The 25,668-nt window shown below is 38.5% G+C and overlaps 2 protein-coding genes across 4 annotated transcripts; one reads left to right on the forward strand and one right to left on the reverse strand.

The window, feature by feature from the left end:
- The first annotated feature begins 179 nt into the window (after positions 1 to 179).
- Positions 180 to 8,039, forward strand: atg14 (autophagy related 14). Of its 2 annotated transcripts, none has more exons than XM_042743256.1 (10): positions 180 to 648; positions 1,189 to 1,251; positions 1,332 to 1,374; positions 1,498 to 1,579; positions 1,750 to 1,987; positions 4,507 to 4,742; positions 5,695 to 5,815; positions 6,108 to 6,198; positions 6,283 to 6,368; positions 7,039 to 8,039. In XM_042743256.1, exons 1-10 carry the CDS (start codon positions 356 to 358, stop codon positions 7,334 to 7,336), a joined length of 1,551 nt encoding a protein of 516 aa, XP_042599190.1. In that variant the 5' UTR covers positions 180 to 355; the 3' UTR covers positions 7,337 to 8,039. The 2 variants fall into 2 exon arrangements, with proteins under 2 accessions (XP_042599190.1, XP_042599191.1); XM_042743257.1 differs by having other exon boundaries at positions 181 to 648; positions 4,507 to 4,730; positions 5,698 to 5,815.
- Positions 8,040 to 8,972: 933 nt separating this feature from the next.
- On the reverse strand, positions 8,973 to 25,574 carry fbxo34 (F-box protein 34). Of its 2 annotated transcripts, none has more exons than XM_042743254.1 (3): positions 25,372 to 25,574; positions 15,504 to 15,657; positions 8,973 to 12,178 (listed from the first exon to the last, which is right to left on the reverse strand). In XM_042743254.1, the coding sequence occupies exons 2-3, from the start codon at positions 15,593 to 15,595 to the stop codon at positions 10,105 to 10,107; spliced, it is 2,166 nt and encodes a 721-aa protein (XP_042599188.1). In that variant the 5' UTR covers positions 15,596 to 15,657; positions 25,372 to 25,574; the 3' UTR covers positions 8,973 to 10,104. The 2 variants fall into 2 exon arrangements, with proteins under 2 accessions (XP_042599188.1, XP_042599189.1); XM_042743255.1 differs by lacking the exon at positions 25,372 to 25,574 and adding an exon at positions 17,683 to 18,029.
- Positions 25,575 to 25,668: the final 94 nt, after the last annotated feature.

Raw genomic sequence — 25,668 nt, forward strand, 5'->3', positions numbered from 1 at the left:
GAGTCAAATGTGAAAAAAAAATACTATACTATTTTGATTTTACGATAGCAAAATATCTTGTATTACTATGGTTTTAAGATTCATGGTATTGACTGATGGTATTTTATGGTATTTAAAAGTATGGTTACAACGATAATTTTTTGTAAGAGACCCCATCATCACACACGTGACAAAACATACACAAACAACATGCGTCACATGGTGCGTAGGGCAGACAGCCATCGCACTCAGCTGGGCATAGAGACCTTAGGACCAGAACTACTGGTTATATTTTCATATTTTTAACCACAGATCATGTAAATCTTATAGTGGTCGTTTCTAAGGGACTTCTATTCTTAATAGACCCTGTGACATCATGGCGTGTCCCTTATCAGGCGAACCCCGGGCTTTGGGGCCTGGTGAAGATCATCCAGAGTCTGCATCAGAGACCCGGGCGCCCGTTCGACCCCAGCCGCCTCAGCAGCACCCTCAGCCGGCGTGCGTGAACGCTGCCGCCGCGGTCATGGTGGAGGCTCTGGATGATGCAGAGGGGCTCTTTGTAGCCGTGGAGAGATGTCCGCTCTGCAACACGGCCAGACGCAGACTGACCTGCGCCCGCTGCATACAGAACGGCGATTTCGTGTATTTTGACGGGAGAAATCCAGAGAGGTGTGTTTTAATATATATATTTTTTAATTATTATTATTATTAACACTGTATGCTAACACAGCTCACGCTAGCATGCTAACAGTTTTCAGTTTTATCGAGCTGTTTCACATCGAACGTTATTTATTTTATTTTATTTAAGTTCCCTCTTGATTTGAAGTGTTTTCGGCGTATATATGCGTTTTGTGAACACGCTAGATATAATTTTGCTAATTCATGGCCCTTGAATCGAATGCTAAGTTGCTAACTGCTAGCTCTGTAAACAAACTGTCAGATAACGAAGACGTTTACGTTTCTGCGTTCTCGTTCTTTTCTTGTCACAAGTCAGTGACTTGGTTATTTAAGTAGGTTTTAAATACATTATTAAAAGTGTTGTCATGGCTTATTTTAGTTTTGTAAAGAAACTTTGTGGCAGTTTTTGATATGCCAATGTGTTGACCTGGTTAGCTTTAGCTGAGTCATATTAGTAAATCTAACAGTATCATATTAATTATAATAGCAAGTGAATTGTGTATTACTCACTATATTGGTTTCTGCCATCAGGTATTCAGAAAAGCTTCAACGACTACAAAAGCTCAAAAATGAAAAGGAGAATCTTCAACAGAGGTATTATATCAGCATCGTGTAATGCATAAATCTACATTATGTACAGATAATACCCATTCTGAATTCTCCTTTTGTTTCAGAGTCATCAAAGCCATGGACAAGAAGGTCCAGGCAGACCAGCTTGTAAGTGTTTTTGTGCATGTTTTGTTTTAAGAGCTTGATTTTAAAGTTAAAAGATGAGAAATTATATAAGCCTGTTTTGAAGAAAGTTCTCACAATCGTGGTTTTGTATTTTGTTCAACACAGAGGTGGAAAATCATGTCATGCAAGATGAAAGTCCAGCAACTCAAAGAGGCCATCTGCACCGGCAATGAAGAAGTGAAGAGCGGTGAGTATCACAATAAAAAAGATCCCAAGAGAAAAGTGTGCAAACATGCATAAATTCCATTGAGCTACTGTGTGAGTTTTTCTTGATTGTTCTTTCAATAGAAAAGGTTACACGATAAAAATAGCGATTTGTTGTTTGATGTCTTGGCTGTTTCTTTTCCTTCACCTTAGGCAAGGAGCTGTTATTGCGTTCTCAGGAGGAAGGGCAGCGACTGCAGCGCAGGGCCAGCCGACATCAGGAAAAGAGGGACAAAATTAAGCGCCATAACCAACGTCTAGGCGAGCTTCTGGAGAAGAGATCCAAAGAGCTGCAGGCGAGGCTGGAGGTCCTGGCTGAAGTGCGGAGAGAGCACATCCTGGAGGTCACCACTCACATCTTCAACATCCAGGAGGAGAAGCAGGGCAGCAGGTCCGTGCAGATTTAGATGAGCATAAACATATTCTAGTGAACATTAAAATACACATAAACATACACTACACATGGCTTTGGATGAATATTTTGACTGTGCTTGTTGCAGTGCATTCTAGAATACTAAACTAACTTAAATTTTGTGTGAAAACATGTTAACTTGTAAGACAGCTTGCTTGGCAGAACAGACCAGAAGGTTTAGTTGACAAGATTATTTAAATTATTTCATTGATGACTCACCCTCATGTCGTTCCAAACCCGTAAGACCTCCGTTCATCTTCGGAACACAGTTTAAGATATTTTAGATTTAGTCCGAGAGCTTTCAGTCCCTCCATTGAGAATGTATGTATGGTATACTGTCCACGTCCAGAAAGGTAATAAAAACATCATCAAAGTAGTCCATGTGACATCAGAGGGTCCGTTAGAATTTTTTGAAGCATCGAAAATACATTTTGGTCCAATAATAGCAAAAACTACGACTTTATTCAGCGTTCTCTTCTCTTCCGTGTCTGTTATGAGCGCGTTCACAATACTGCAGTTTAGTGATATCCGGTTCGCGAACGAATCACTCGATGTAACCGGATCTTCTTGAACCAGTTCACCAAATCGAACTGAATCGTTTGAAACGGTTCGCGTCTCCAATAAGCATTAATCCACAAATGACTTAAGCTGTTAACTTTTTTAATGTGGCTGACACTCCCTCTGAGTCAAAATAAACCAATATCCCGGAGTAATCCATTTACTCAAACAGTACACTGACTGAACTGCTGTGAAGAGAGAACTGAAGATGAACATCGAGCCGAGCCAGATAACGAACGAATGATTGACTCGTTCTCGAGTCAAGAACCGTTTCTGTCGGACGCGTGCGATTCAAGAACCGAGGAGCTGATGATACTGCGCATGCGTGATTCAGACTGACACACAGCGCGTCTGAACCGAACTGGTTCTCTTGATGATTGATTCTGAACTGATTACTAATGTTATGAGCGCGGGTAAACCGAAGGCTTGAATCAAGGGCAATCATCGCCAATGAAGTCATTACGTTGAGCGCAAAAGAACTGGTGAACCGTTTTCTTCAACCAGTTTATTGAATCAAACTGTCTGAAAGAACCGGTTCGCGGAAAAGAACAGAACTTCCCATCACTACTAGTGATCCGAAAACCTATGCAACCGGTTCTTGACTCGAGAACGAGTCAATGTTTCGTTCGTTATCTGGCTCGGCTCGGTGTTCATCTTCAGTTCTCTCTTCACAGCAGTTCAGTCAGTGTACTGTTTGAGTAAATGAATTACTCCGGGATATTGGTTTATTTTGACTCAGAGGGAGTGTCAGCCACATTAAAAAAGTTAACAGCTTAAGTCATTTGTGGATTAATGCTTATTGGAGACGCAAACCGTTTCAAACGATTCAGTTCGATTTGGTGAACTGGTTCAAGAAGATCCAGTTACATCGAGTGATCTGTTCGCGAACCGGATATCCCTAAACTGCAGTATTGTGAACACGCTCATAACAGACACGGAAGAGAAGACAATGCTGAATAAAGTTGTAGTTTTTGCTATTTTTGGACCAAAATGTATTTTCGATGCTTCAAAAAATTCTAACGGACCCTCTGATGTCACATGGACTACTTTGATGATGTTTTTTATTACCTTTCTGGACGTGGACAGTATACCGTACATACATTCTCAATGGAGGGACTGAAAGCTCTCGGACTAAATCTAAAATATCTTAAACTGTGTTCCGAAGATGAACTAAGGGTCTTACGGGTTTGGAACGACATGAGGGTGAGTCATTAATGACATAATTTTAATATTTGGGTGAACTAACCCTTTAATGTGGGGATTGATAGAGCCTAAAATGTGTCTTGTACATATTTTCTGTAGTTTTATTGTTTAAATCACCACTGAAACACCAGATATATACACCAAATAATAAGTTTTTTTTTTTTTTTTTTTTTTTTTTTTGAAAGAAATTAATAGCTTTTTTAGTTATTCAAAATTGACAGTAAGGAACATTTTAAAAGTTTAAATTAAATAATTTGAAGGTTTTGTACATCAACACTGACTCTGAAGACTGGAGTAATGGCTGCCATCACAGGGATAAAATACATTTAAAATATATTTAAAAAATAATATGTTCCATTTTATTGTTTTTAATGTATATTCAAACAGAAAACAGTTATTTTACATTGCAATAATATTTCACAATATATTACACACTTTTGTTGCTTGTTTGTTTTAATCAAATAAATAAATGCATTTACAGTGTTTTTTTTTTTTCTTCCACCTGGTATGGCCACCCTAATCATACTGAATAATTGCTTATGAATGTGCTCTTTGATTGTGAGAACTTGCTCCAGGGATACTCTTTGTGTAATTAGCTCACTATCACTTGGCATTGATAAATGAGCATGAACTAATCTTGTTAGGCTGGTTTTTGAATATGTGCATATTAATAATAATAAACATGCTTTATTATGAATGAAGCATAATGCATCATCTGAAGTCTTTCTGGCCTGCAGGGACCCAGCAGAGGCTGAGAATGACCTTGCTCTGACCTCCAGCACCGTCAGTGAACTCGCAGAGGCGAGGCGAATCACCTACAGCTCAGGCCGCTGGATCTGGGACGATCAGAACGGAGAGACGAGCATCAGTATCACTGGGCCACACGTCACACTTCCCAGTAATGGAGACTGCTCAGCCTATTACAGCTGGGTGGAGGAGAAGAGTGGAAATCAGGGGCCAGGTACAGAACTTAATTACTGTACATCTCAAACATTAAATCCATTTTAGAGTTATAATCTAAAGCAAACTTTCAAAAACGTATATGGGTTTTTAAAATTTATCTTTTATAGTTTTTCAACTTGTTACTCACCATGAAAATAGGAAGCTGGAATGACGTTAAAATACCAACCAACCAACTGTTATTTCTCAGTGCAGTGAGAGTTAAAGGGGTCATATGATGCTTTTTTTAAAGATCATTATTTTGTGTATTTGGAGTAACAGAATATGTTGACACGCTTTAATGTTCAAAAAACACATTATTTTTCAAATACTGTACATTATTGTAGGTCCTCTATGCCCCGCCTCTCTCAAACGCGTTGTTTTCTACAAAGTCCCTCCTTCTGACAAGTGTAGTCTGCTCTGATTGGCCAACTGACCCAGTGCATTGTGAATGGCCAAACACCGCAAGCACTCGTCAGAAATTGCGAGCTTCATCTTTTACAGTAAATGTAAAAACAGTTAATAATGTCCTTAGTTTTACCATCAGTTCAAGCCCTAAAGGGGAACAGTCACGTGACAGACACAGCATCTCCCTGACATGGCTGCTTCAACACTAACTGTGTTACTGAAACCACACCTTCTTTCTTTGCGTGAACATTTGGGCGGCATTACACAAATATTTCCACATAGTGAAGTAGAGATGTGGGGGCATGTTCGAACGAGCCTTTTCAGGGGGGTGTGGCAGAGTCTTAACTTTTATAAAGAATATCTCTTTGGATTTGGGACTTTAGTCTTTGCAACTTTACAGATCTTCTTTATGCACCAAGAGCTTTTAACACTCCAAAGAGAAAGGAAAAATTAAAATCACATCATATGTTTACATCCTGTCAAAATGCAGTACATTCAGTTTTAATGCTTTCTGTTCCTCTTTAAAGGAAAGAGAATATTTAATTAAATCATTTTACAGATTCGTTTATTTTCTTGTGTAGAGTTGGACCACATCAACCCGGCACACACCATCAGTGCCGCCCTCTGCTATGCTACACAGCTCATCAATATCCTGTCTCATATTCTTGATGTCAACCTTCCGAAAAAATTGTGCAACAGGTTACAGCTTTTTGTTAATGGTCTATTATAGTTTTTATTCACATTTTGAAATTTTTTTTTGTTTCTATTTTTGTTTTAATTTTACTTAACGTTTCAGTAATTTTGTTGTTTTTGACACTTTTTCTGGTTTTTAAAATGTCTATATAGTTTTATTTATTTTTTACTTCATAAAGTTACTATAAATGGAAAATAATAAATGTTGCCCTGACAACTAGCTGAAACAAGTTTTTTTTTTTTGTATTTTATTATAATCTAAAAATGAATGTCCTGTATTCTGTTTTGTTTTCTACAGTGAGTTCTGTGGTGATAATCTGACCCGCTACCGATTCACCCGTGCTGTAAACAAACTTAACACCAACATCCTGCACCTCTGCTTCTCACAGGTAAATTCTTCTCAAAACTGAGACCACTCTGATCTGAGAAGTCTTATTCTGATCTCATGCCTCATGTTTATGCTTGATTCTTAGCATGTTGACAGCGAGCTGCTTCATCCTCATCACACTTTGAGGAATATAATATTTCTGGTGTCTCCAGCAAACAAGAAACTTGGCAGGTGAGAAATTACATTGTCCTGTTCTTTAGTGAAACAATTTACTTTTATGTTGTCCACGATGTATGTTATAGCCCATTATTTATGATCCAAATAAATTCCAATAGATAAAATCATGTGTTGTCTTAATTATTTGCTGATGATTTTTTTTTTTTTCACTCCCTGTATAATTTTTTTTTTCCACTACTGTTCAAAAACTTTGGTGTCATTAGATAGGACATAATTAAATTGATCAAAAGTGACAGTAAAGACTTATAATCTAATTCAAATAAATTCTGTTCTTTTGAACTTTATATTAATCAAAGAATCCTGAAAAAAAAAATGTAACATGGTTTTTACATCAATAATATTAAATGTTTCTTGAGCAGCAAATCAGCATATTAGAATGATTTCTGAAGGATCATGTGACACTAAAGACTGTAGTAATGATGCCGAAAATTCAGCTTTGCATCACAGGACTATATTTTAAAATATATTTAAATGTAAATGTTGTTTTAAATTGTAGTAATAATTCATAAATATTATTGATTTTACAAATAAATGCAGCCTTGCTGAACATACGAGAAAAAAAGCATTAAAAAAAAAACTTGCCGACCCCAAACCTTTGAATGCTAGTATAAGTCATATAATGGATAACTTATGTGTTGCAAACATTTCCACTCTTGTTCACTAGAACCGGGCCGTTTGAGGTGAGTGCTGACTTGGAAGACTCTATGGAGTTTGTGGAACCAGAGGCGGCTGGACCAGCGGAGGAGAGCGGAGAGGAGGCTGTGACGGATGAAGAAACAGACTTGGGCATAGACTGGGAGACGGTTCCAAGCCCTCGCTTCTGTGACATCCCTTCCCAGCCTATGGATCTGTCCCAGAGCGGCATGCAGGCATCCCAGCCAATTGGCAATGCAGGGGGCATGATCTCCTCTGCGGCTGCCTCTGTCACGTCCTGGTTCCGCACCTATACCGGGCAGCGCTGAGATCCGGTGGATGTGGGGGTGGTTCAACCGGTTAGACCTATGCAAACACCCCATTACTGTCATTCTCACTTATGTCAGCTTGGCCATTGGGAGAAATAAAGGGAAGTTTCATCTGACTGCTCATACTGAATAAATGTGTGGTTTTATTGCAGGACGGAAGAGTGTAATGAACTACTTTTGCAGCTCACTTTTTACTGTAGACACCACACACCAGTCAACTTTATCCAGTGTACATTGCCAAATATTTTTGTTTGCTCATCGATGCAGAAATTGTACATTCGAAGCATGGACAGACTTGCTTTTAGAGTTTGTTTGATGGATTGCACCTTTTCACCAGCTCTTCAAAGAATCCTACTGTATAAATGTTGCTGGACTTGTCTGAGAGATTGGCAGATATTATTGGTGTGTCTTGTTCTATTAGATTATACATTTTCAAGAGGAATGGTATTTTATGGACAAATAATTTTTTCCCCTTTATATTTCCTCAACCACTGCAGATTGCATTGGGCGGAAATATCCTGCTTTATCCATTGGGAGAGAGGCTGGCTGTCTATTTGCTCTTAGGATTAATGTACAAGTTTATTTTTTTACCATCTTTAGTTGTTGGAAAAAAATATATACATATTTACTATGTTTCACTGTAGAAATGTTTTATTTGTATTATCAGACTTTTCCAATTATTAAACAGAATATCTCTCTGAAATGCAATAGGAAATGAAGCATTATTGCTGTATACACAGACTTTGAAAATTGTTTAAATATGTAGTATATGGCCTCAGTTCCATAATATTTCTACTCTCCTTCAAGACATGAAAGCAAAAGACAAGTATGTGTGAGTACATTTCAAACATTAGGATTTTCACCTTGGACACTTTTTATATATTTAAAAGTGACAAGTTTTACATTAAAGTTAAATGTGCACCAAATATTAAATAAGTTAATTAGCATTTCTGACAAAATATTTAGTGATTAACATGAAATGAAGATTTGTCATTTCGGGAAAAATGGGTTCTACATCATAGTAGCCACTGTGTTGAGACAAGCTGATTACTATTATTTTCAGAGAATTTATTTTGCAGAATATCTAACATGGGTGAGAAATACATTTTTGCATAGGGCATTTCTATTTTTGGGAACAAAACTTTAGTGATACTACAATTCATAACACCAAAATGGCAGGGTAAGTATAAAATTTAAGATTTTTAAATCATGATTTGAAAGTACTCAGCTGGCAGTAACTTGTTTAAAACTGCCTGCCATGGTCACTTATTCTCCATTGGAAACCAGACATTTTATTGCTCAGTAACACATCTTCTACTCAGGAATGTGCACTTGAAGTCAAAGCTTGAAACATAAGAACCAAAATGAAAGCTAATGGATGTAACGTATAGATCCAAAGTTTGGAAAGTAAATCCCAGTTAGGATTGATGTGGATTTTTAATAATAGATTTAGGTACTCTAAATTCAAATATTCTAACCCAAGACATCACCAAAAAGAAACAACTATCAGCTTGTATTTAAACAAACCTTGCTTACACTGATCTAATAGAAAGACAATTTAACTGATTAATACAAGTATGCTGTGTAAGCATATAAGAGAGAGAGGGGGAAAAAAAAGAATAGAGAGAGCAGAACATTGGTTACAAATTCTCCAAGATATACTTTATTGAAGTAAAATGCCTTAACAGGCAGAGCACAGCAATGTCATTAACAATAATTTTTAAAAATCTGACACACTTCGGAAAAAAGTATATTGCAATGATTTTTTTTTTCAGATGGGGTTCAGTTATTCACTGTCAAGATGGAGAAACACTCTTCCCACATTCAAATGTTTCCTGTCAAGAAACAATACATCATACAAGGGAGATATCAATACTTAAAATTTGAGAAGAATATGCATTACCCATTCACAGGGGTTTATCATAAGAGTCCCACTGCAGAACAAGAGCGACCATTTCAGATAGATATCTATATACACAAAAAGATAGCATAAAAAGAACAAGGCAATTTACCCCATATTAAGATTAAATGCATTTCACGCCACACTAGTGCCATCATTCATTATGATGTATTATGATATATAGGAATCTGTGCTATGTACAATGTAAACATCTGGGCTCAGAACAAACTCAAAAAGTCAATCCCATCAAGTCGCGAAGTCATTTCGCCACCTAGCATCCCAGGACTTTTTAGCGGTACAAAGAGATGATAACGGGAGATAGGGAAATTTAGCAAATGTGTCAATAACTCATTGTGCCCTCGTTTAAAGTTGGCCTACTGGCCAATGAGTTAATCACATATGCAAGTACAATGGGAGATAAACAGAACTGTAAATGCTCAAAAATGTCTAACATTGAAGACTAAGTCAACATCAGTGCAGGAAATACAGTCAGGGTGTGTTACGAAGCACAGAAAAAGAATGGTGGTTGAACTGAAAAAAATAAGTTAGTCATTAATCTTTACTCAAAGTAAAAATCATCAAGCAGTACCCAGATAGAACTCTGCAAAATTCAATCTTTAAAGGTTAAAGTGCAGAACAACATTAAGGACCTGAGGAGGGTTTTTGACAGGGGAATTAGTGATTGGTTGGCAGAGTAGAAGTTCAAAGTCCCAGCAATTTCTTATTAGTTTCAGCAACCTAGTTGTAAGCACTATACATTAAAGGCGCACATGCTCACTGGCAACACACAGCCCATTCACACTAGCTACTCTCACTTATACACAGGCCTCAGAAATAAAACGCACACGGCAGTTGTCTTTCTGGCACACTACAGATCCTCATCAGTGTCCCTGCTTTTCTTGTAAATTGGCATGTTGATGCTATGAAAGGCAGGGACCCAGCGGTTGTCATGAAGTCCCACATTGCAACCAGGTGTGTCTTTGTGAGACTTGCGGCAGCACATCCAGTAGCCCGGGCCATATGGTAGCGCCTGGCAGTAGGGCTTATGATGCCAACGGCAGAGCGAAACGTCACCACGGTCATACTTCTTCTTACACTGCTTGCAGGGATCGTCTTTGTAGCGTGGATCACTCACCCAACGAGAGTCCGCCGGCCGTACGTCGTAACTCTCAATGAGAAATTTAAAGTAATGGCAGGTGCACTTGAGGGCAGCCAGGCTTTCAGTAGGTAGCAAGCAAAATATCTTTAGAATGATGTGGTGTGGCAGGAAAGCCATGTACTGCTGAGGCTCCAAAAGCAGCTGGATCTTAAAGCGAGTTTCAAGAAACTCATGAGACACTAGACGGCGTAATGGAAAAGGCACAGGCTCCTGACTAACTCTGCAAGTCTCTCCTCTCTCTGTCTCCTCAAAGGTTTGATGATTTTGGTCAGCCATAAGCCCATCCTTGATCTCCTCTCTTAAAGACACTGAAGTGTTGACAAAAGGCTCAAGGTCCTGGATGCGAGAAGGCTCTTTGTCCAGTGATCTGCTCTTTGATGGAGAGGGCAGGTGATGCTCCTTCAGAGACTGAGGAGAAGATTCGGCAAAGAACAACATGCCTGGTATCGGTTCCTCACTGCACTCTGAGCTGGCATCCTTTGGTGAGGACTGCAGAGACTGAACAGCAGTGCTAGTTTCCTCTCTTGAGATACAAGAACTTTCTACGTCCTTGAGGGTGCAGGTGTCAAGCCCACACTGCGAGGTCTCTATCGACTCAAGGGTCTTAGGTGGGGAACTCAGTTTGTCTAAATCATTATCCAGTTGCTGTGGGACACTCTCAACTCTAGAGTCCTGAGGGACAGTAGGCGACACTGGATGAGATGGCAGTGGGAAGGGTTCTGACCCTGCCAGAAGCACACGCCCCACCTTCCTCCGTAAGCTATTGTTTCGAGAGAGGTCTCCTCCACCTTCTCGGAGGCTTTGTCTACTCAGACACTGTGACTCCAACTTAGCCACCATATCCAGAACTCGAACAGACTCTCCTTCCTCTCCCTGAACCTCCAGCTTTTCTGCAACCTTGGACAGCTGCTCTGCATGCTGAGGGATGGTTCCAACTTTGGATAAAGTGATGGTGCTGCGAAAGGATGGGACTTTGGAGCTCACTTGTTGGTCGCTGGCTCTTTGTTCCAGGTATGCCACCATCTCCACCACAGAAAGTGTCTTATCATCCTCTTCTCCCTCTGTCCTGACTGCATCATCTGCAACTCCTTTGAAAGTATCGATGTTCTCATTGAGGGTCTCCTGTTGAGATACTTTCAGTATTTCAGTTTTTGGGGAAGAAAGTTCCATACTTTTTGACTTGTCTGGGTTTTCAGACCTTCTCCTGCGTTTAGCCACAGACCAGTCACCATCCCAGCAGCCTTTGTTTTTAACAGAGACAGTCCGCAGCTCTGGGGCAATGGCTTCTGTTTCTGAGGTGTTGTCAACAACGCTACTGCAAGTACTGCCACACTTCTGAGATGCAAAAATGGCGATTTTCTCTTTTGTGTTACCAGGTTTAATGACAGCCCATATATCCAAAGATCCCTCTGCATCTTCTCCTTGGTAGATCCTAAGTGAGCTTTCATTCTCCAAACCAGTTGAATGTGAGAGCAGAACTAAAGAACTGGTAAATGTTTTGAGAGAGGATGCTCTGCTCCTGCGGGCCCCACTAACTCTAGTTGGTGCATTGCTCCCACTGCCACATCGGAGGGTGTTGGTGGAGATGACACTGAGGGGACACCGGTTGGCTGTGCCATTGCCAGGTGAGCCCATGAGGCCACACGCCTGGCGAATGCCCCAATCTTTACTGAGCACTCCCTGCTGGTCGGCATGGAGGCCTCTTGTTCCATCGTGCACAGATTCCCGATGTATCTCTGTATCTTGCGGTTTGGGGTATGGCTTGAGGTGCATGGTGGTAATCCTAAGCAAAAGAGATAAAAGAAAGAATTTTTAAAACCAATACAAGGTGTTTCGACTAAGGTTGTAACTTAATTATCTCTTAAAAGGGGTTTAAAAAAAAACACTTTTACTATTCCAAAGTAGCGTTAGTATCTTAAAGGAATATTTCAGTCCATTTACACAAATTACACAAAGTTCGTTTTGTATGGCGTTAAAAGACTTGAAATATGGGACAAGTTAAATGGGATTTGACGGCCATCGCCACAAGACCACAAGAACCAGACAAGGCTTCTGTTCAATCTGACTTGTGATGCAGCCTGGAATTAAACCACGCCATGCTGGTTTCATCTTGCCAGAGGAAAACTGGCCCCCGACTGAGCATGGTTTCTCCCAGGGTTTTTTTTTTCCATTTTTGTCACCAATGGGTTTTGGGTTCCTTGCCACTGTCGGCTTTGGCTTGCCTAGTTGGGGACACTTAATTTCAAGCAATACAATATTGTTGACATGATTGTATACTATTTGAACTGAACTGAGCTGGACGATGACATCCCTGAATCAAAGATGAACTGACTTTAACTGAAAAAAAATTAATGTTTACTGATGTCCCCATTGCATTATTGACACTATTTTCCAGTTTAAAACTGCAAAGCTGCTTTGACACAATCAGTATTGTATAAAACACTAGGCCTATATAAATAAAGGTGACTTGACTTGAAGCCTGACAGTCCATGTTTACTTCAAATTGTCTGACATGGAAAAAAGCAACATATTCTGCTGAACATTCTTCTGTGTTAAAGGATCATACAGGCTTGGAAACAAATTTGCATTTCTTAAGGATGCAAGTCTTTTATCAATGAAAAACTTAATACCAAAAAGTAATTTCTTTAATGTGCCCATTTTATAATTTGCAAGTTTATTTATTGCAAATTTTGTTCATGCAAATTAGATATAAAACTCAAGAATAAAAACCACAAAATAATCTAAATATGGAAACTTCAAAAATCTGCTGCTGCAAGTCACCTTAGCAGTGTTTTTACCACGTGATTATATAGCACGTGCAAAATTGCAAATAACTCCTCAAGCAGAAGAAGTATCACAGTGAGTACAAGGGCTAGCTGTTCCCTCTGGCCCTTAGGCTGACATAATGGGAGCAGAGCCACCCAGGTCCAGACACAGCTGGGTTCTTACACAAGCACTCAGCTGACACAGACCCAGCTGCCCTACAAACAAGCCTGCGGCACCACCAATAGCATTATCTATGTGTGCGAGGACTGAACTCTCACAGACAGGAGTGCATATAAGGCATTCTTCCAGTGCAGATTCAGACCTGATAAAGTCGTACAAGGGATTCTCACGTGACTTAACATGGGATGGCATTTGGACAGTGTGGACAGTTATTTCAGAGCCAAAGTGAGAGTGGGAGGAGACTTGCTTGCTCAAAAAGGGGGGAAGAGTGTGGGCTGCAGCCATTCATTGGATGGTAAACATGGAAAGTGGCATGTCCATTGACAAGTGAAAATACCATTTGGTGTGTCCTTGGAAAGCTTGCATAGACCAGCACATCTCCTTCTGTGCCAACCTTCCTTTGTGGCAAACAGCAGGAGAGGGCAATCTGTAAGGTCAGAATCATTTTGTTGAGCTGGTGTCTTGGACAAAAAGTGGGACAACAAAAGGCAAGTCAACAGTGGCTTTGATTGTCTATGGATACAGGCACGCTCACATTTCCTGGTACAACCCTGCCTCGAACTTCCTGTTCTTGCCAATTTTTTTGTGTGCTAGCAAAGCTCAAATACTGTAGATTATCTTTAGAGGCAGGCCTACATAATTTCAACAGTTGGCCAATTTTGTGTCAGGCTACAGACTTCGGTACCAGTTGGTACTGAGATTTAAAAAAATGTCCATTTCCCACTAGCATCGGAGTGCTGTTGAGCGGATTTTTAACACAGCTGATTTGCCGTTGGCCGCTGATTGGACATTTTTAAAATTTCAGTAGAGACTGGTACCAAAGTCAGTACTTATGAGAACACTAGGTCAGGCATAAAGAAAAAGGTAGTCTGATTAAAAACATCAACACTGTATACAGGAAGGTAATGGACTGAGTTAGCTAGCCTCCCCCCTTGTTCATGAAATAAACATTAAAAGTTAACATCTAATTTGACTTATAAGTTGATGGATGACAAAATACCACATAAAAGAGACCAAAGAACTGTACTGATTACTTCAAAATCTCTAAAGAACCTCCCAGTTTCCTGAGGAACACACTGCAGCACCATTGCTGGATAGGAGTATGATTACCCTGGAGACACGCCAGCTCCTATCTGGTGCTCAAATGCTGATTTTTACCCATTACACAACCTGGCAACAACTTACAGCTGCCGCCCAACTCTTGCCCTCAACGCACCCACAACTCAGAGTTTCCTTGAGATCACGGGCCAAAACACATGAGTGAGCTAATGATAATTTGAAGGCAAAAAAAAAAAAGCACAACAGAATTATGTAAATGAAAACAAATACTCAAGTGAAAAGCAAAACATCAGAATGAATAATGTCAAAGGATGAAGTGAGCTCATACTGAAATCAGCACACTGCTTCAGTTAACAGGAGATTTGTTTGCTCCCCTCTTCTTGTAAACGTTCAAGACTTCCTTTGAAAGGGGCCTGCCAGAGGACCTGTCCAACTGATGGGAATGGAGGGGGGAACGAACAAGGATGAAGTCACGATTATGAAGTCTACTTCGCTCCAATTATGTCGTAACACTCTTCCTGAGGAAAAGGCTGAGCATCTGGGTCTGCACACTTCGCCACATGTGTTGCTCCAGTCTATAGCTCATGTAGCTTAGTGAGACAAGACAACAGCGGGGGTAATTAAAGGCGAGTTGGGAACAGGATCTCACTTTTTGTGAAGCTAAACACGCAGATCAGCTTGTTTTTCCTCCACCCCACAATATGCTAAAAGCAAAGCTTTTCTTTTACTGACAGATTTATTAGGATGGGAAACTCTCTACATGAGCACCATGGTTCAACGTGTGCTAACTGTTCTGCCACAGCTCAACACCAAATTAATGCCAAATCTACATTGTAAATGCCTTTAAAGTTGATATGAAAACATATTTTGCTGAGTGTCGATGTTGGCTGTCTCATCCAAACAAAATCATAAAAAACATCCTGGATAGAGGACAACATCCATAGTGATGAACAGATGAAAGAGTTTGTTGTTTTTCTGGAAATGAACAGAATGAATCCACTTTGGTTTCTGCTATCTAAACAAATGCGAGTGAATTACCATCAAATTACCCTCAAAACGTGTGATGTCATGTATAGGCTTTGAGTGCAGTAAGTACTTATTACCTCCAGACTGATGGTGGATTGGAGGCTCGTAACCGTGGTTCCCGGTAAGGGGTGGGGTTGCAGTAACTGATAGTTTCACATTTCTGAGGCATTAGGCTCCTCCCTCCAGTACGAGCGATGTCTCCCAACAGAAGGGCTCAGGACTCCAACCTCACTGCAAAACAACATTGATGGACAAAATTTAGAACAGTTTGTCTTTCCAACTTGTAAAGAGTCTATACAAGGACAGTTCTGAAACATAAGACCCTTACAGTATAAACTTACTACCAACTATAGTATTTTTTAGAATAGTTAAAATTTATTGCAGATTTTTTTTTATTGGTTTGTACAGTTGGGCAGTTCTACCAGCAGTAAAAGTGTCCATTAGAACAGCTGAATCCATCTAAAGATTCTTTCGTGAGCACATGACTCACTGTTAACTTTTAAAACACTTACTGTGAACCCCTCTCAGTTCTCTTTCTGTGGTCTCACTGTGTCTCTTGTACATCATCTCTGTACTAGCTCATATCTGGTACTTTTCTAATCATTTCTGGAACCTGAAACACTTCACACGTTACGGTTTGCGAAGCTTTTGTTGTATTTATAATTTGCAAGTGACCTTTTTAACATCTGCTAAAATTTTTACAAATATAATACCATACTATTTTATTTTTTTATAACTGTAGGTCATATAAAAGGCTTAGACAGAACCCAAACAGCACATACTGATTTTTGCCCACTATCCCATCTGATTCATTGTCCATTATAATCCCAATATAGGAGAAAACACTGATGATTTCGTAATTGGCACAAACATGTTTTCTTGCACCTGGTTTTCATGAGCTGATTTTGCAGCATCATGTTGTATATGTAAACGCACTCAATGACCGCTTTAGGTTTTAAAAGGTTCTGCAAACTGGCTAGTGATAAACAAAAACACACTCGGACACAAGTGTGTAATCTATAGGTCTACATTCTCTAGTACCCGGAGTAGTGTACTAGTAGTGGTGGTTGTAGTGGTAATTTTAACCACTTGCGATGGCTACAAATGCTGTGCCTCAACAGAACATGAAACTGTACATTCCAATGAGATGGCGTAGTTATGGCTGTGATGCATTATGGGGTCTTATGGCAATTATGGAGTATTTCATGTCAAAAACAATTAAGTCATGGTCACAGAGGGCCAGAAATGTCTTCCACTGCATACTAAAGTTCAAGTTTGGTTAACTCTGACCTGCAAATTATAACAAGACATTTAACCAATGCATCACAGATTTGACCTTGTGGGTAAAACTCAAATCTGCATAATTTGCAAAAGTGTGAAGGGGTCCGATGTAATTGTGCATGCACAAAGCCTAGTGTAACCACAGATTAACTTAAATAGCCAATGCAGTATGCAGCAAGCACTTGTGAGGGTGCTTTTCTAAAATAACTAGGCTATATGACAGACACAGAAACCTAGATAAGAGACAGAGAACACTAACGTGAGAAAGCTTTAATAACCTGAATTGGTAACAAATTGGGTCACAGGCACAGCACCATTTTGTTAAGAAACTGTTCAGATATAATCCACAATTTTACATCATGTCAACTACTCCCTTACAAACTTAAAAAACAGTTAGTATATCATGTCAAATGATTTTAAAAATTCACAATCTGAAGGTCAAACTACAACTCAAAAGATTATTACAGACATAATATGGAAACATAAATAAAACTGCATAGATAAGTGCACATGAAGTAAAGCTGAACAGAACACATGGCTCTGGATTTCTTATGCCCATTCCCTCTCCAGGGGCTAGAAAAGCAGCCAAGCAGTTTGTTTTCAAAGAGATACTTCACCCATAAAAAGCAGATAAGCATGAAAAAAAGATGTTTTTGGAACATTATCCCTGTGTCCTTTCCATAAGCCCACAACGAAACACTGGCTAATAAAATAGACACTGAGCTCACCACTGAGGACAAGATTACATGGTCTCAAAGGAGAGACCAAAACAAAGCAGAGATAACCTCATTTCATCTTTCTATCCGTGCATTCTGAGTACTAGCATATTCATGCAGCTCCTGAGGCAAATTCACAACCAAGCAACCACCTAAAAGCCTGCGCAGCTTCAAAAAATGATCATTACAACAATGTCAATGTTTTTCAAATGAGTGTCTGCAACCGTTTTGTACATATGTGTCTTTTACGTTTACTTACATGCATCCAAGCTTTTCGGTAAGTCAATGCATTGTAAATTCCTCCGCTCCGACAATTGCACAGTTTTCCATTACAGAGGAAGATGTACACAGTCTACGGCACAGCACATGGTTTTACTGGACTGACTGACACCCTCCAGAATTTCACCTAAGCAGCTGTGATTGGCCGGGACAGGAGGGCTCCTTTTACAAGCACGTGTGTGCCTGCCGGAGGAAATAAACGCAGGTCTGATAAGGAGCCAATGGGCTATTCAAGATCCCTGCATGTCTATAAATGGCAAAGATAATCAATACTTTTGGACCTTCGCTGTAGAACAGGGTTGGAGCGCAGAATCTGCCTGCACATATCTTACAAACTTTACATGCAGTGATGCAAGCAAAACAAGACGCGAGACAAACACTGCCACACTGAAATACACACACATAACTGCACAATGCACATACAAAGTCCTTTAAAGGCCCGAGAACTTCTCATATCGCACTTCCTTTACCTGAACTTGCTCGCTTTTCTAAAAACAATGGCACTCATTCAAAAGGAGAGGTGGGGTGGCTGCTAAGCTTACACAATGCCATTTCCAGACCGTCTAAAACAGACCAGCTGCTACAATAGCTTTCATAGATCTTTCCAGTTCTCAGGCCATGTAAAAACTAAGAACATAAATCAAAGAACCACGCATCTCTCACAGTACAAACCCCAAGAATTTTCAGCTGCTCTTTCAAACAGAGGAGCCTTTGAGTTTGTAGAAAGTGTCTTGGAGCGTTTGGTCCAAACCAAAAGGGATAAAGATACATGTCATGTCCACAGGGCCATATTCAGAATTCAACTCTAAATACTGCACACTGCAAAGTATGCAATGTATACTTGCTAAATATTTGTCAAATATGGAATGCAAAAAAAGTAAGCATTTCACTGTAAGCATGGAGTCACATGACCTTTCTACGCATGTTTAAATTAGAGAATCTAATCCTTTTTAATTTCAAAATTAAAAAAATATTTGCAGTTTGAGCAAATTGCAAGTCAAGAGATTTAATTGTGGTTGATAATAGACCCAATGCAGTCATCACACAGGAAATTAAATGGTCAAGTTGAGCACTTTGCATTGAGGGATACAGTATTCCACATGCAAATTTGGTCATTTGACTATTCTGTGTATACAGATCATTTGCATATTATTAACAGTATACATACTAATGTAAAAAGAACAATCAATGCAATTCTATTCATATAAATAAACAAACTGAAAATCTCCCTCATTTATAGGGGAGCCTCATAAATGAGGGCCTCATTTATAACCGTTGCGTACGCACAAAACAAGCCCTTCCTACGCAAAAGGTGGGATTTATGGAAAAAAAAAAAAAAATTGACGGGAAAATGCATACAAACTCTTTTTCCTGGACTGAGAAAAATAATGAAGTAAAAACAATGATTTTAAGCTCTGTTTTCATGTCGATATACACATTTTCATTAAATATTCCACTCTCATAATGAAAATATGCACTGAAATCATAAAGTCATTACGCAGAAGTTAAACCAAAATTACATGAATTTAGATTGCTTAATCACTTTTATTTTGGTTTGCTTTGTTTTTTTTACTGGTGGTGTTTTATGTTTTAAATAATTAATTTTTAAACCAAACTGCAGATTTTTGTTTTTTTGTGAGAACAATGATCAATGATGTGCACTTACTTCGATATTGTGGCGGACACTGCTGGATTCAGTGGTCGAACGGTCCATTCTACGGTTTGAATAGGACCAGTGATAATAGCTTACTGTACAAGCGCAGCTGCACGGTAATGATGTCGTGTGAAGGCATCTCTACAACATTATGAAAAGTAGGGCTACCACTGTATTTGAAGGATAGGCTACAACTTTAAGAAAACGGTAAGATTTACACATTTCCTTTTTAAAATACTTTGTTAGTGACGCGCCGAGTCTTTTTACACTGAAATAAATATAGGCCTATCTGTTTCCACTAAAAGTAGCTATCAGCAAACCTGCATAAATGTAGTTTGATTTGAATTGTTTAAAACAATTGAAAAACTATTTGGCCAACGTAAAAAAAAAATGAGATCGACTCTATTCTAAAATATTTATCTGATAACTATTTTAAACAGTTTATGTTTTTATCTTGATATATTTATTTTAAAGCACAACAAGGATATTGGACGATTTTTAGCAATAAAAATTAATGTATGGCACAAATGGCATTTATAGTCCGTATCTCACATTTACTTAATGTCTATTACCTTTGACGATGTTAAACATGGTGTCAACGAGGATGGGAATATGCATGGAAATAATATGTAAATGAGGTTATGCATAGTAAAACTAGGTGTTGAAAGCGCCATTTATGGTGTTTTCTGGGAGGAGATGGGTGGAAACACACAATCTTCTCCTGACTGGGATTTATAAAGGGATTTTTGTGCAGGTCCTGGCATATGCATGGTTTTATAAATCTGAAAATCTGCTAAATCTAGCTTTTGAGCGCATGTACACTTTTAGGATGAAATCTACACAGAGTTTTATGAATGAGACCCCTGGTCTTTCTTGAAAAAAAAAGATGATGCTATGTGCGATCAAATTCTTCACCAACAAAACAACAACCAAAACAAACAAGTGCGTACTAATAAGCGTTGATGTTTTTGGCCTAAAATTTAGCTCACCTAAATACACTGCAGCAGACTGAAGTTCAATTACCCACCGGTTCTTCAGTAAAACTTCCCTTCCTCAGAAACACTGAAGCAACTCTGTGGTTTTCTATTTCAAATCCAGCAAAGGGAGTCAATGCATTTTTCAATGCACTTGGCATATGGACAGCATCCACTTTTATATTTCATTTGGTTCGCTTTCAAATCAAAGCATTGGGAGTTTTCTTTCCCATAACTGAGCTGTAGATGGGTTGTGGTGGAGCTATTGTGCAACAATTTGCCGCCTTCTCAAGTTGCCTTCCTGCAAGTTCTTGACTCACAAACAAGCTTGCGATTATCTTTGCCCTTTCTGCCCATTGTTGTTTCGATTGCTAACCAAAATACACAGATATACGTGCTTATGTTTAATAATGAATAAACTGTTAGCTTAGATGTCAATAATAAGACTAATATGTCTAAATCGACTACAGATGTGAAAGCCAAAACACTCAGAAATGGCAGCAATTTTAGATGCAACTTTAGCATAAGATTATCATGACAAACAAGTGTTTGCTCCCAGACTTGTGTACCAATTCAATGTTTGCATATGATATCAGAAGACTTTATCTTATAGTCCAAGAACCAACCAGTGTTAACCACTCAGCAGACTGAGCTCCTTTGAAAGAGGTCAACAGTAGTTCAGCAAACTAACAACAAAGACAAATCAATCTGCCTCAAAGTCCTAAATGAAGACATCAACAACTGTAGAGCCTCCAATTTCCCAACAGCCATGGCTCTGAATTCCATATCTCAGTAGAAGTTCACACATGCTCTGTAATTGCTTCTGTGGCACTTTGAGCGGCCGTCCACGATAAGGGTGTGTGCATATGCAATCATCCTGTTGCTAAATAGTACGGTACTACTCTGACACAATACTAGGTATAGTTAGGTCAGGTCAACAAGCATATCAACAGCCCAAGCCCAACCCAAAGTAACCAGCCAGGACAAGCAGCATAAAAATACAGCACCAATTCATTGTATTACCTCAGACAAAACCAGGCCTTTGAATGGTCTTTGCCTGCTGAAACCTGATATGTTGAACACACCTTGCGCAGTTGGTTTTCCAAGACAAATGTGCTGCCATTGTAACTGCTATCTGTCTTCTCTCTTGCCCTCCTGTTAAATCACCCACTGTCATAAATGTCTGTAATGAGCAGACATGTGAACACAACCGTATGATCTCATTAAGAAGGTGTGCCAGCTACGCTAATGTTCTTAGTAGGGTTCAACAGACTGTCTACAATGAGTCCTTCCCTGTGGAATGTTTCAAGTTTAGCGTGCACATAAAATGTTCTAAAGTGAGACTGTGTATGACGGAAAAGTAAAAAAGAAATTTTATTTGTATTTTTATATAAACTACCATCAAAGGTTGGGGTTGGGAACATTATGTTTTTGAAAGAAGTCTTAAGGCTGCATTTATTTGTAAAAAAAAAAAAAAAAAGAAAAAAAAATTCCAATATTGTGAAACATCATTACGATTTAATATATGCAGCATTATTCCAACAGTGTCACGTGATCCTTCAAAAATCATTCTAATATGGTGCTCAAAAACATGTATTATTGTTATCGATGTTGACAACACTGGACACTGTTTTTTGTTGTTGTTTTTTTCATTTTTTGGATTCACTGCTAAATAGAAAGTTTAAAAAATTTTAAATTAATCTTTTGTAACATTATAACGTTTTTAATGTCACTTCTGATTATTTAATGTGTCCTTGCTTAAAAGTACAAAAGTTTATTTTCTTTTTAATTGACTTTGGAATGGTAGCGTATATCAGTGTATACATTATTATTTCAATAAAAATTCCATTACCATAAAAAAAAAAATTTTTTTGGTAAAACTTTGAAAACAATCTACTAAAGTAAATTTTAAGAAAGAAAAAGAGTGCCTAGTAGCATTAAATACATGAGTATCCACTAAAATATGCCTAATGGTTAATGGTATCTTACAGAAACCATATGCTGGTGACTGTCCACCATTCAAATATAAATAAATAAATTGAACATTTTCCCATTTACATAAAACTAACCAAATGAGGTCAGCTTATTTAACTGGATTTTGTCATTATAAATCATTAAAAATATGGAAAGAACAGCTCAATTTTTCAGTCCATTATAATCATTCAGGCAGATCACCGGGTGAATTTTAAAAGTATGTAGTTTAGTATATCTCTCTATTGTGCATTTCTGCCCACAATCATATTAAACCAAAAACATTATGTCAAACAAAAACAAAAGGACTTGGTCAGAGGTAGACCTTGAAAACTGCATGCATTAAGAATGCATTAATAATTGTGGAAAACAAAGGCTCTGCTTTTCACATGCTGCCCAAATAATGGCGAGTTTGTCAGACACAGCGCAAATTTTTGCCACACAAATACTTCAAAGCATTTCAGGCTTGATGAAAAACACACTAAACCCCAGCTCCAAAGGGGGCAACATGATCACAACCACATATTATACTGAAGACCTGGCTATGTTCAAGACAAAAGCTTGTCCCAACCTGCTGGGTATTTCTTCCCTGTGAGAGATTTGTATTAAAGCTTTCAGTGGTTTTCAGAGTGAGGTAGATACACCTTTCTGCTTCACACTTCCCTTTAGTCTGCCACATGACTCCAGGCCGAGTGGCCAAACAGGTTTTCTTAAGCTGTGTAAGCAGTCCAGTTGTCAGACTTCCCTCGCAAGAGCTCATTGTGTTCAAACAGGTGGTCAGGCTCAATTGTGTTTTATGAAGTGATCACTTAACTAGGTGTATTCTCACTGCATTGCATAAGGCAGCCATCAAAAGAGAGCTGCTGTAATTCTGCACGTTTCAACATGACACCAGCTGCTTAAATCAATACTTTCGCTTGCCAAATAAACTTAAAATGCCTGCCAAATAAACCAACCTCTTGATTGGACTGATAAGAGGAATTGTTTCAACTACTCATTAGAAATGGTCCAAGACTATATGCTAGATTTCTGTGGCGTAACTAAAATAACTTGTCCAAACACCAAAAACTTAATTTGTATGTAATCACTATACAATTATGGTATGCCTCTGTATCACACTAACTCATCTAAGAGTCATTTACTGGTCAGCTTGGTGTTGAACTTTCCGGGTTGTGTATCGCAAAAATGTACGTTTGCTTTAAAACAGCTTTACACATGTTCTGCAGCTCTACAGCTGTTCACAAAGATATGACTGAAATCTAGATTTAAAGACCTTCCAGCAAACAATGTGCCACCTTGACTACACTGACCCACCTAAAATAAAACAACCTGAAAAAGTAAAAGCAAATGAATTTGAGTAAACATGGCATAGAGGATAACAAAAGGACAGCAGAAAATTTCTGCGACCACAAACGAAACTACCCCACCACCACATCACCATTTGACAAATATGTAAGAGGACATTTATCACATCTTTAACGGGATGCATGGCCTGGTTTTGACGTGCCACATAACAGCTGACCAGCAAAGATAAAAGCCACTCTTTGCACTCCTGATCTAAAATTATCAAAACTGTAGAGCTTCAAAATGCTCATTCCACCTCCCCCATTACGGAAAAACAAGGTTTGCGGATCAGCCCACTGTTGGTAACAACTGACCTGTTAAAAACAAGCTAGGCTTCAGATCAAAATTTGACTGCAAGCTTGACTTCAGGAAGGAAAACTTGCACAGACTACACAAAAAAAAAAAAAAAAAAAAAAAAAAAAAAAAAAAAAAAAAGGGATTATTTTTGTATGAATGATTTTGGTATAGATAAGTGTCTAATAACCACATGTCTTGACAACCAACAAATGCCTATAACAAAAGAACTAAATAAAATACTTGTAACTTTTAATTTAGACAATCAACAAAATAAATAAGAAAATTAATATACTTAATCTATTGTCAAACTTGGTGCAATTATTTCTGCATCTGCTGAGACTGAGGTGCTGGCATCAACACCTTTGGCAGGGACAAAGTTCATAAGTGTAATCAAGAAGTTAAACATTATACGTTCTTTGCCGCTTTAGTGTCTCACTCACCCCCAACAACTCACCATGTTTTCTCAGGTCAACTAATGCACATGGACACCATGATGTGTCTGTGTTTGGGTTAAATTATAGCAATTAGGTAGAATGGTCTCTATAGATATCAGAATCCTAACATATTTCAGCATGTATTTGTGGTCATATTCTAATAATAGTGCATATGATGGGTCTAAGTCAGCATTATTTGCCTAAATTCTCATTTTTATGTTATCTGAAAGACTTCAAGAGCCAGAAAGGCTTTTGAAATGTGACTGAATGAAAAAAACTATTTACCTTGAACCATTACAGCTCTGTATATCTGAAGTTGCTTTAAACTCTTTACAATGTAAGGCACACTTTCTTAAAAGAATAAAAACAAACCTGAAACTTAAATGAAAATAAAAAATAAATATAAAATAACAGAAAACAGGAAAAGGACATTGCACCAAAAAAAATAAAAGTCAACAATAAAGTTATTAATTGGGGACCACAAGTTAAACATGAGTAATTTGCACTTACTTTTAAAAAGACGTCACTGAAAATATACAAATATAGTTAGATATAGTTAGATAAATAAAATAAAAAAACACCCTCAAAATAATAAATGCAATATAGAGGTGTCTAACCTCATTAGCACTAAAGCTAACTGACAGAAACGCCATTACATACATCTGCTCTTTAAAGAAGAGAAAAATAAGTGTCCTTAAACGGTTATATGCACTTAAATACGCATGCATAATCAATAAATCAACCAAAATATGCAATTTAGAGTCTATAAAATGTAAGGTTAGGTCCTGTTTTGGGGGTGTTTTAATGCTAGTTCCGCTCAGCATATGCCAAACCGAGTCAACAGGAAAAAAACACAGAATAAATGCTACATTTTCATTACTTTAGATGCAAGTTAAAGCCATTGAAACTCAGTTAACGTCACATATAAAGGTATTTATGACTGACACGTAGGAGTAATGAGCCAAACATAAGGAAATAGAAGATTAAAAACTGACCTGAGCAAAAATAGAATAAAAGTCGAAACGGAGAGGTGAACTGGCTTGCTGAAAGGGGAAACTCTTCATCGGCTTGTATATTTACTGGGGTGAATTCATCTCATCTTGTCATAATTTTTAAGTCGTGCGTCCTTCAGGACTCAACGCTTCATTTCTGCGCGCGCGTGTGTGATCAGATCAGATGAGCGCGCAGCGGGCACTGCCTCATTTATTGCGAGCACACGCATAAAGACGCGCGCGAGCATGCATGAATCCACCCAGTTGAGAAAAACATAGAGCACCGTTTATATATATATA

The sequence above is a fragment of the Cyprinus carpio genome, chromosome B17 (assembly GCF_018340385.1).
Source record: "Cyprinus carpio isolate SPL01 chromosome B17, ASM1834038v1, whole genome shotgun sequence".
In the NCBI taxonomy this organism is placed as follows: Eukaryota; Metazoa; Chordata; class Actinopteri; order Cypriniformes; family Cyprinidae; genus Cyprinus; species Cyprinus carpio.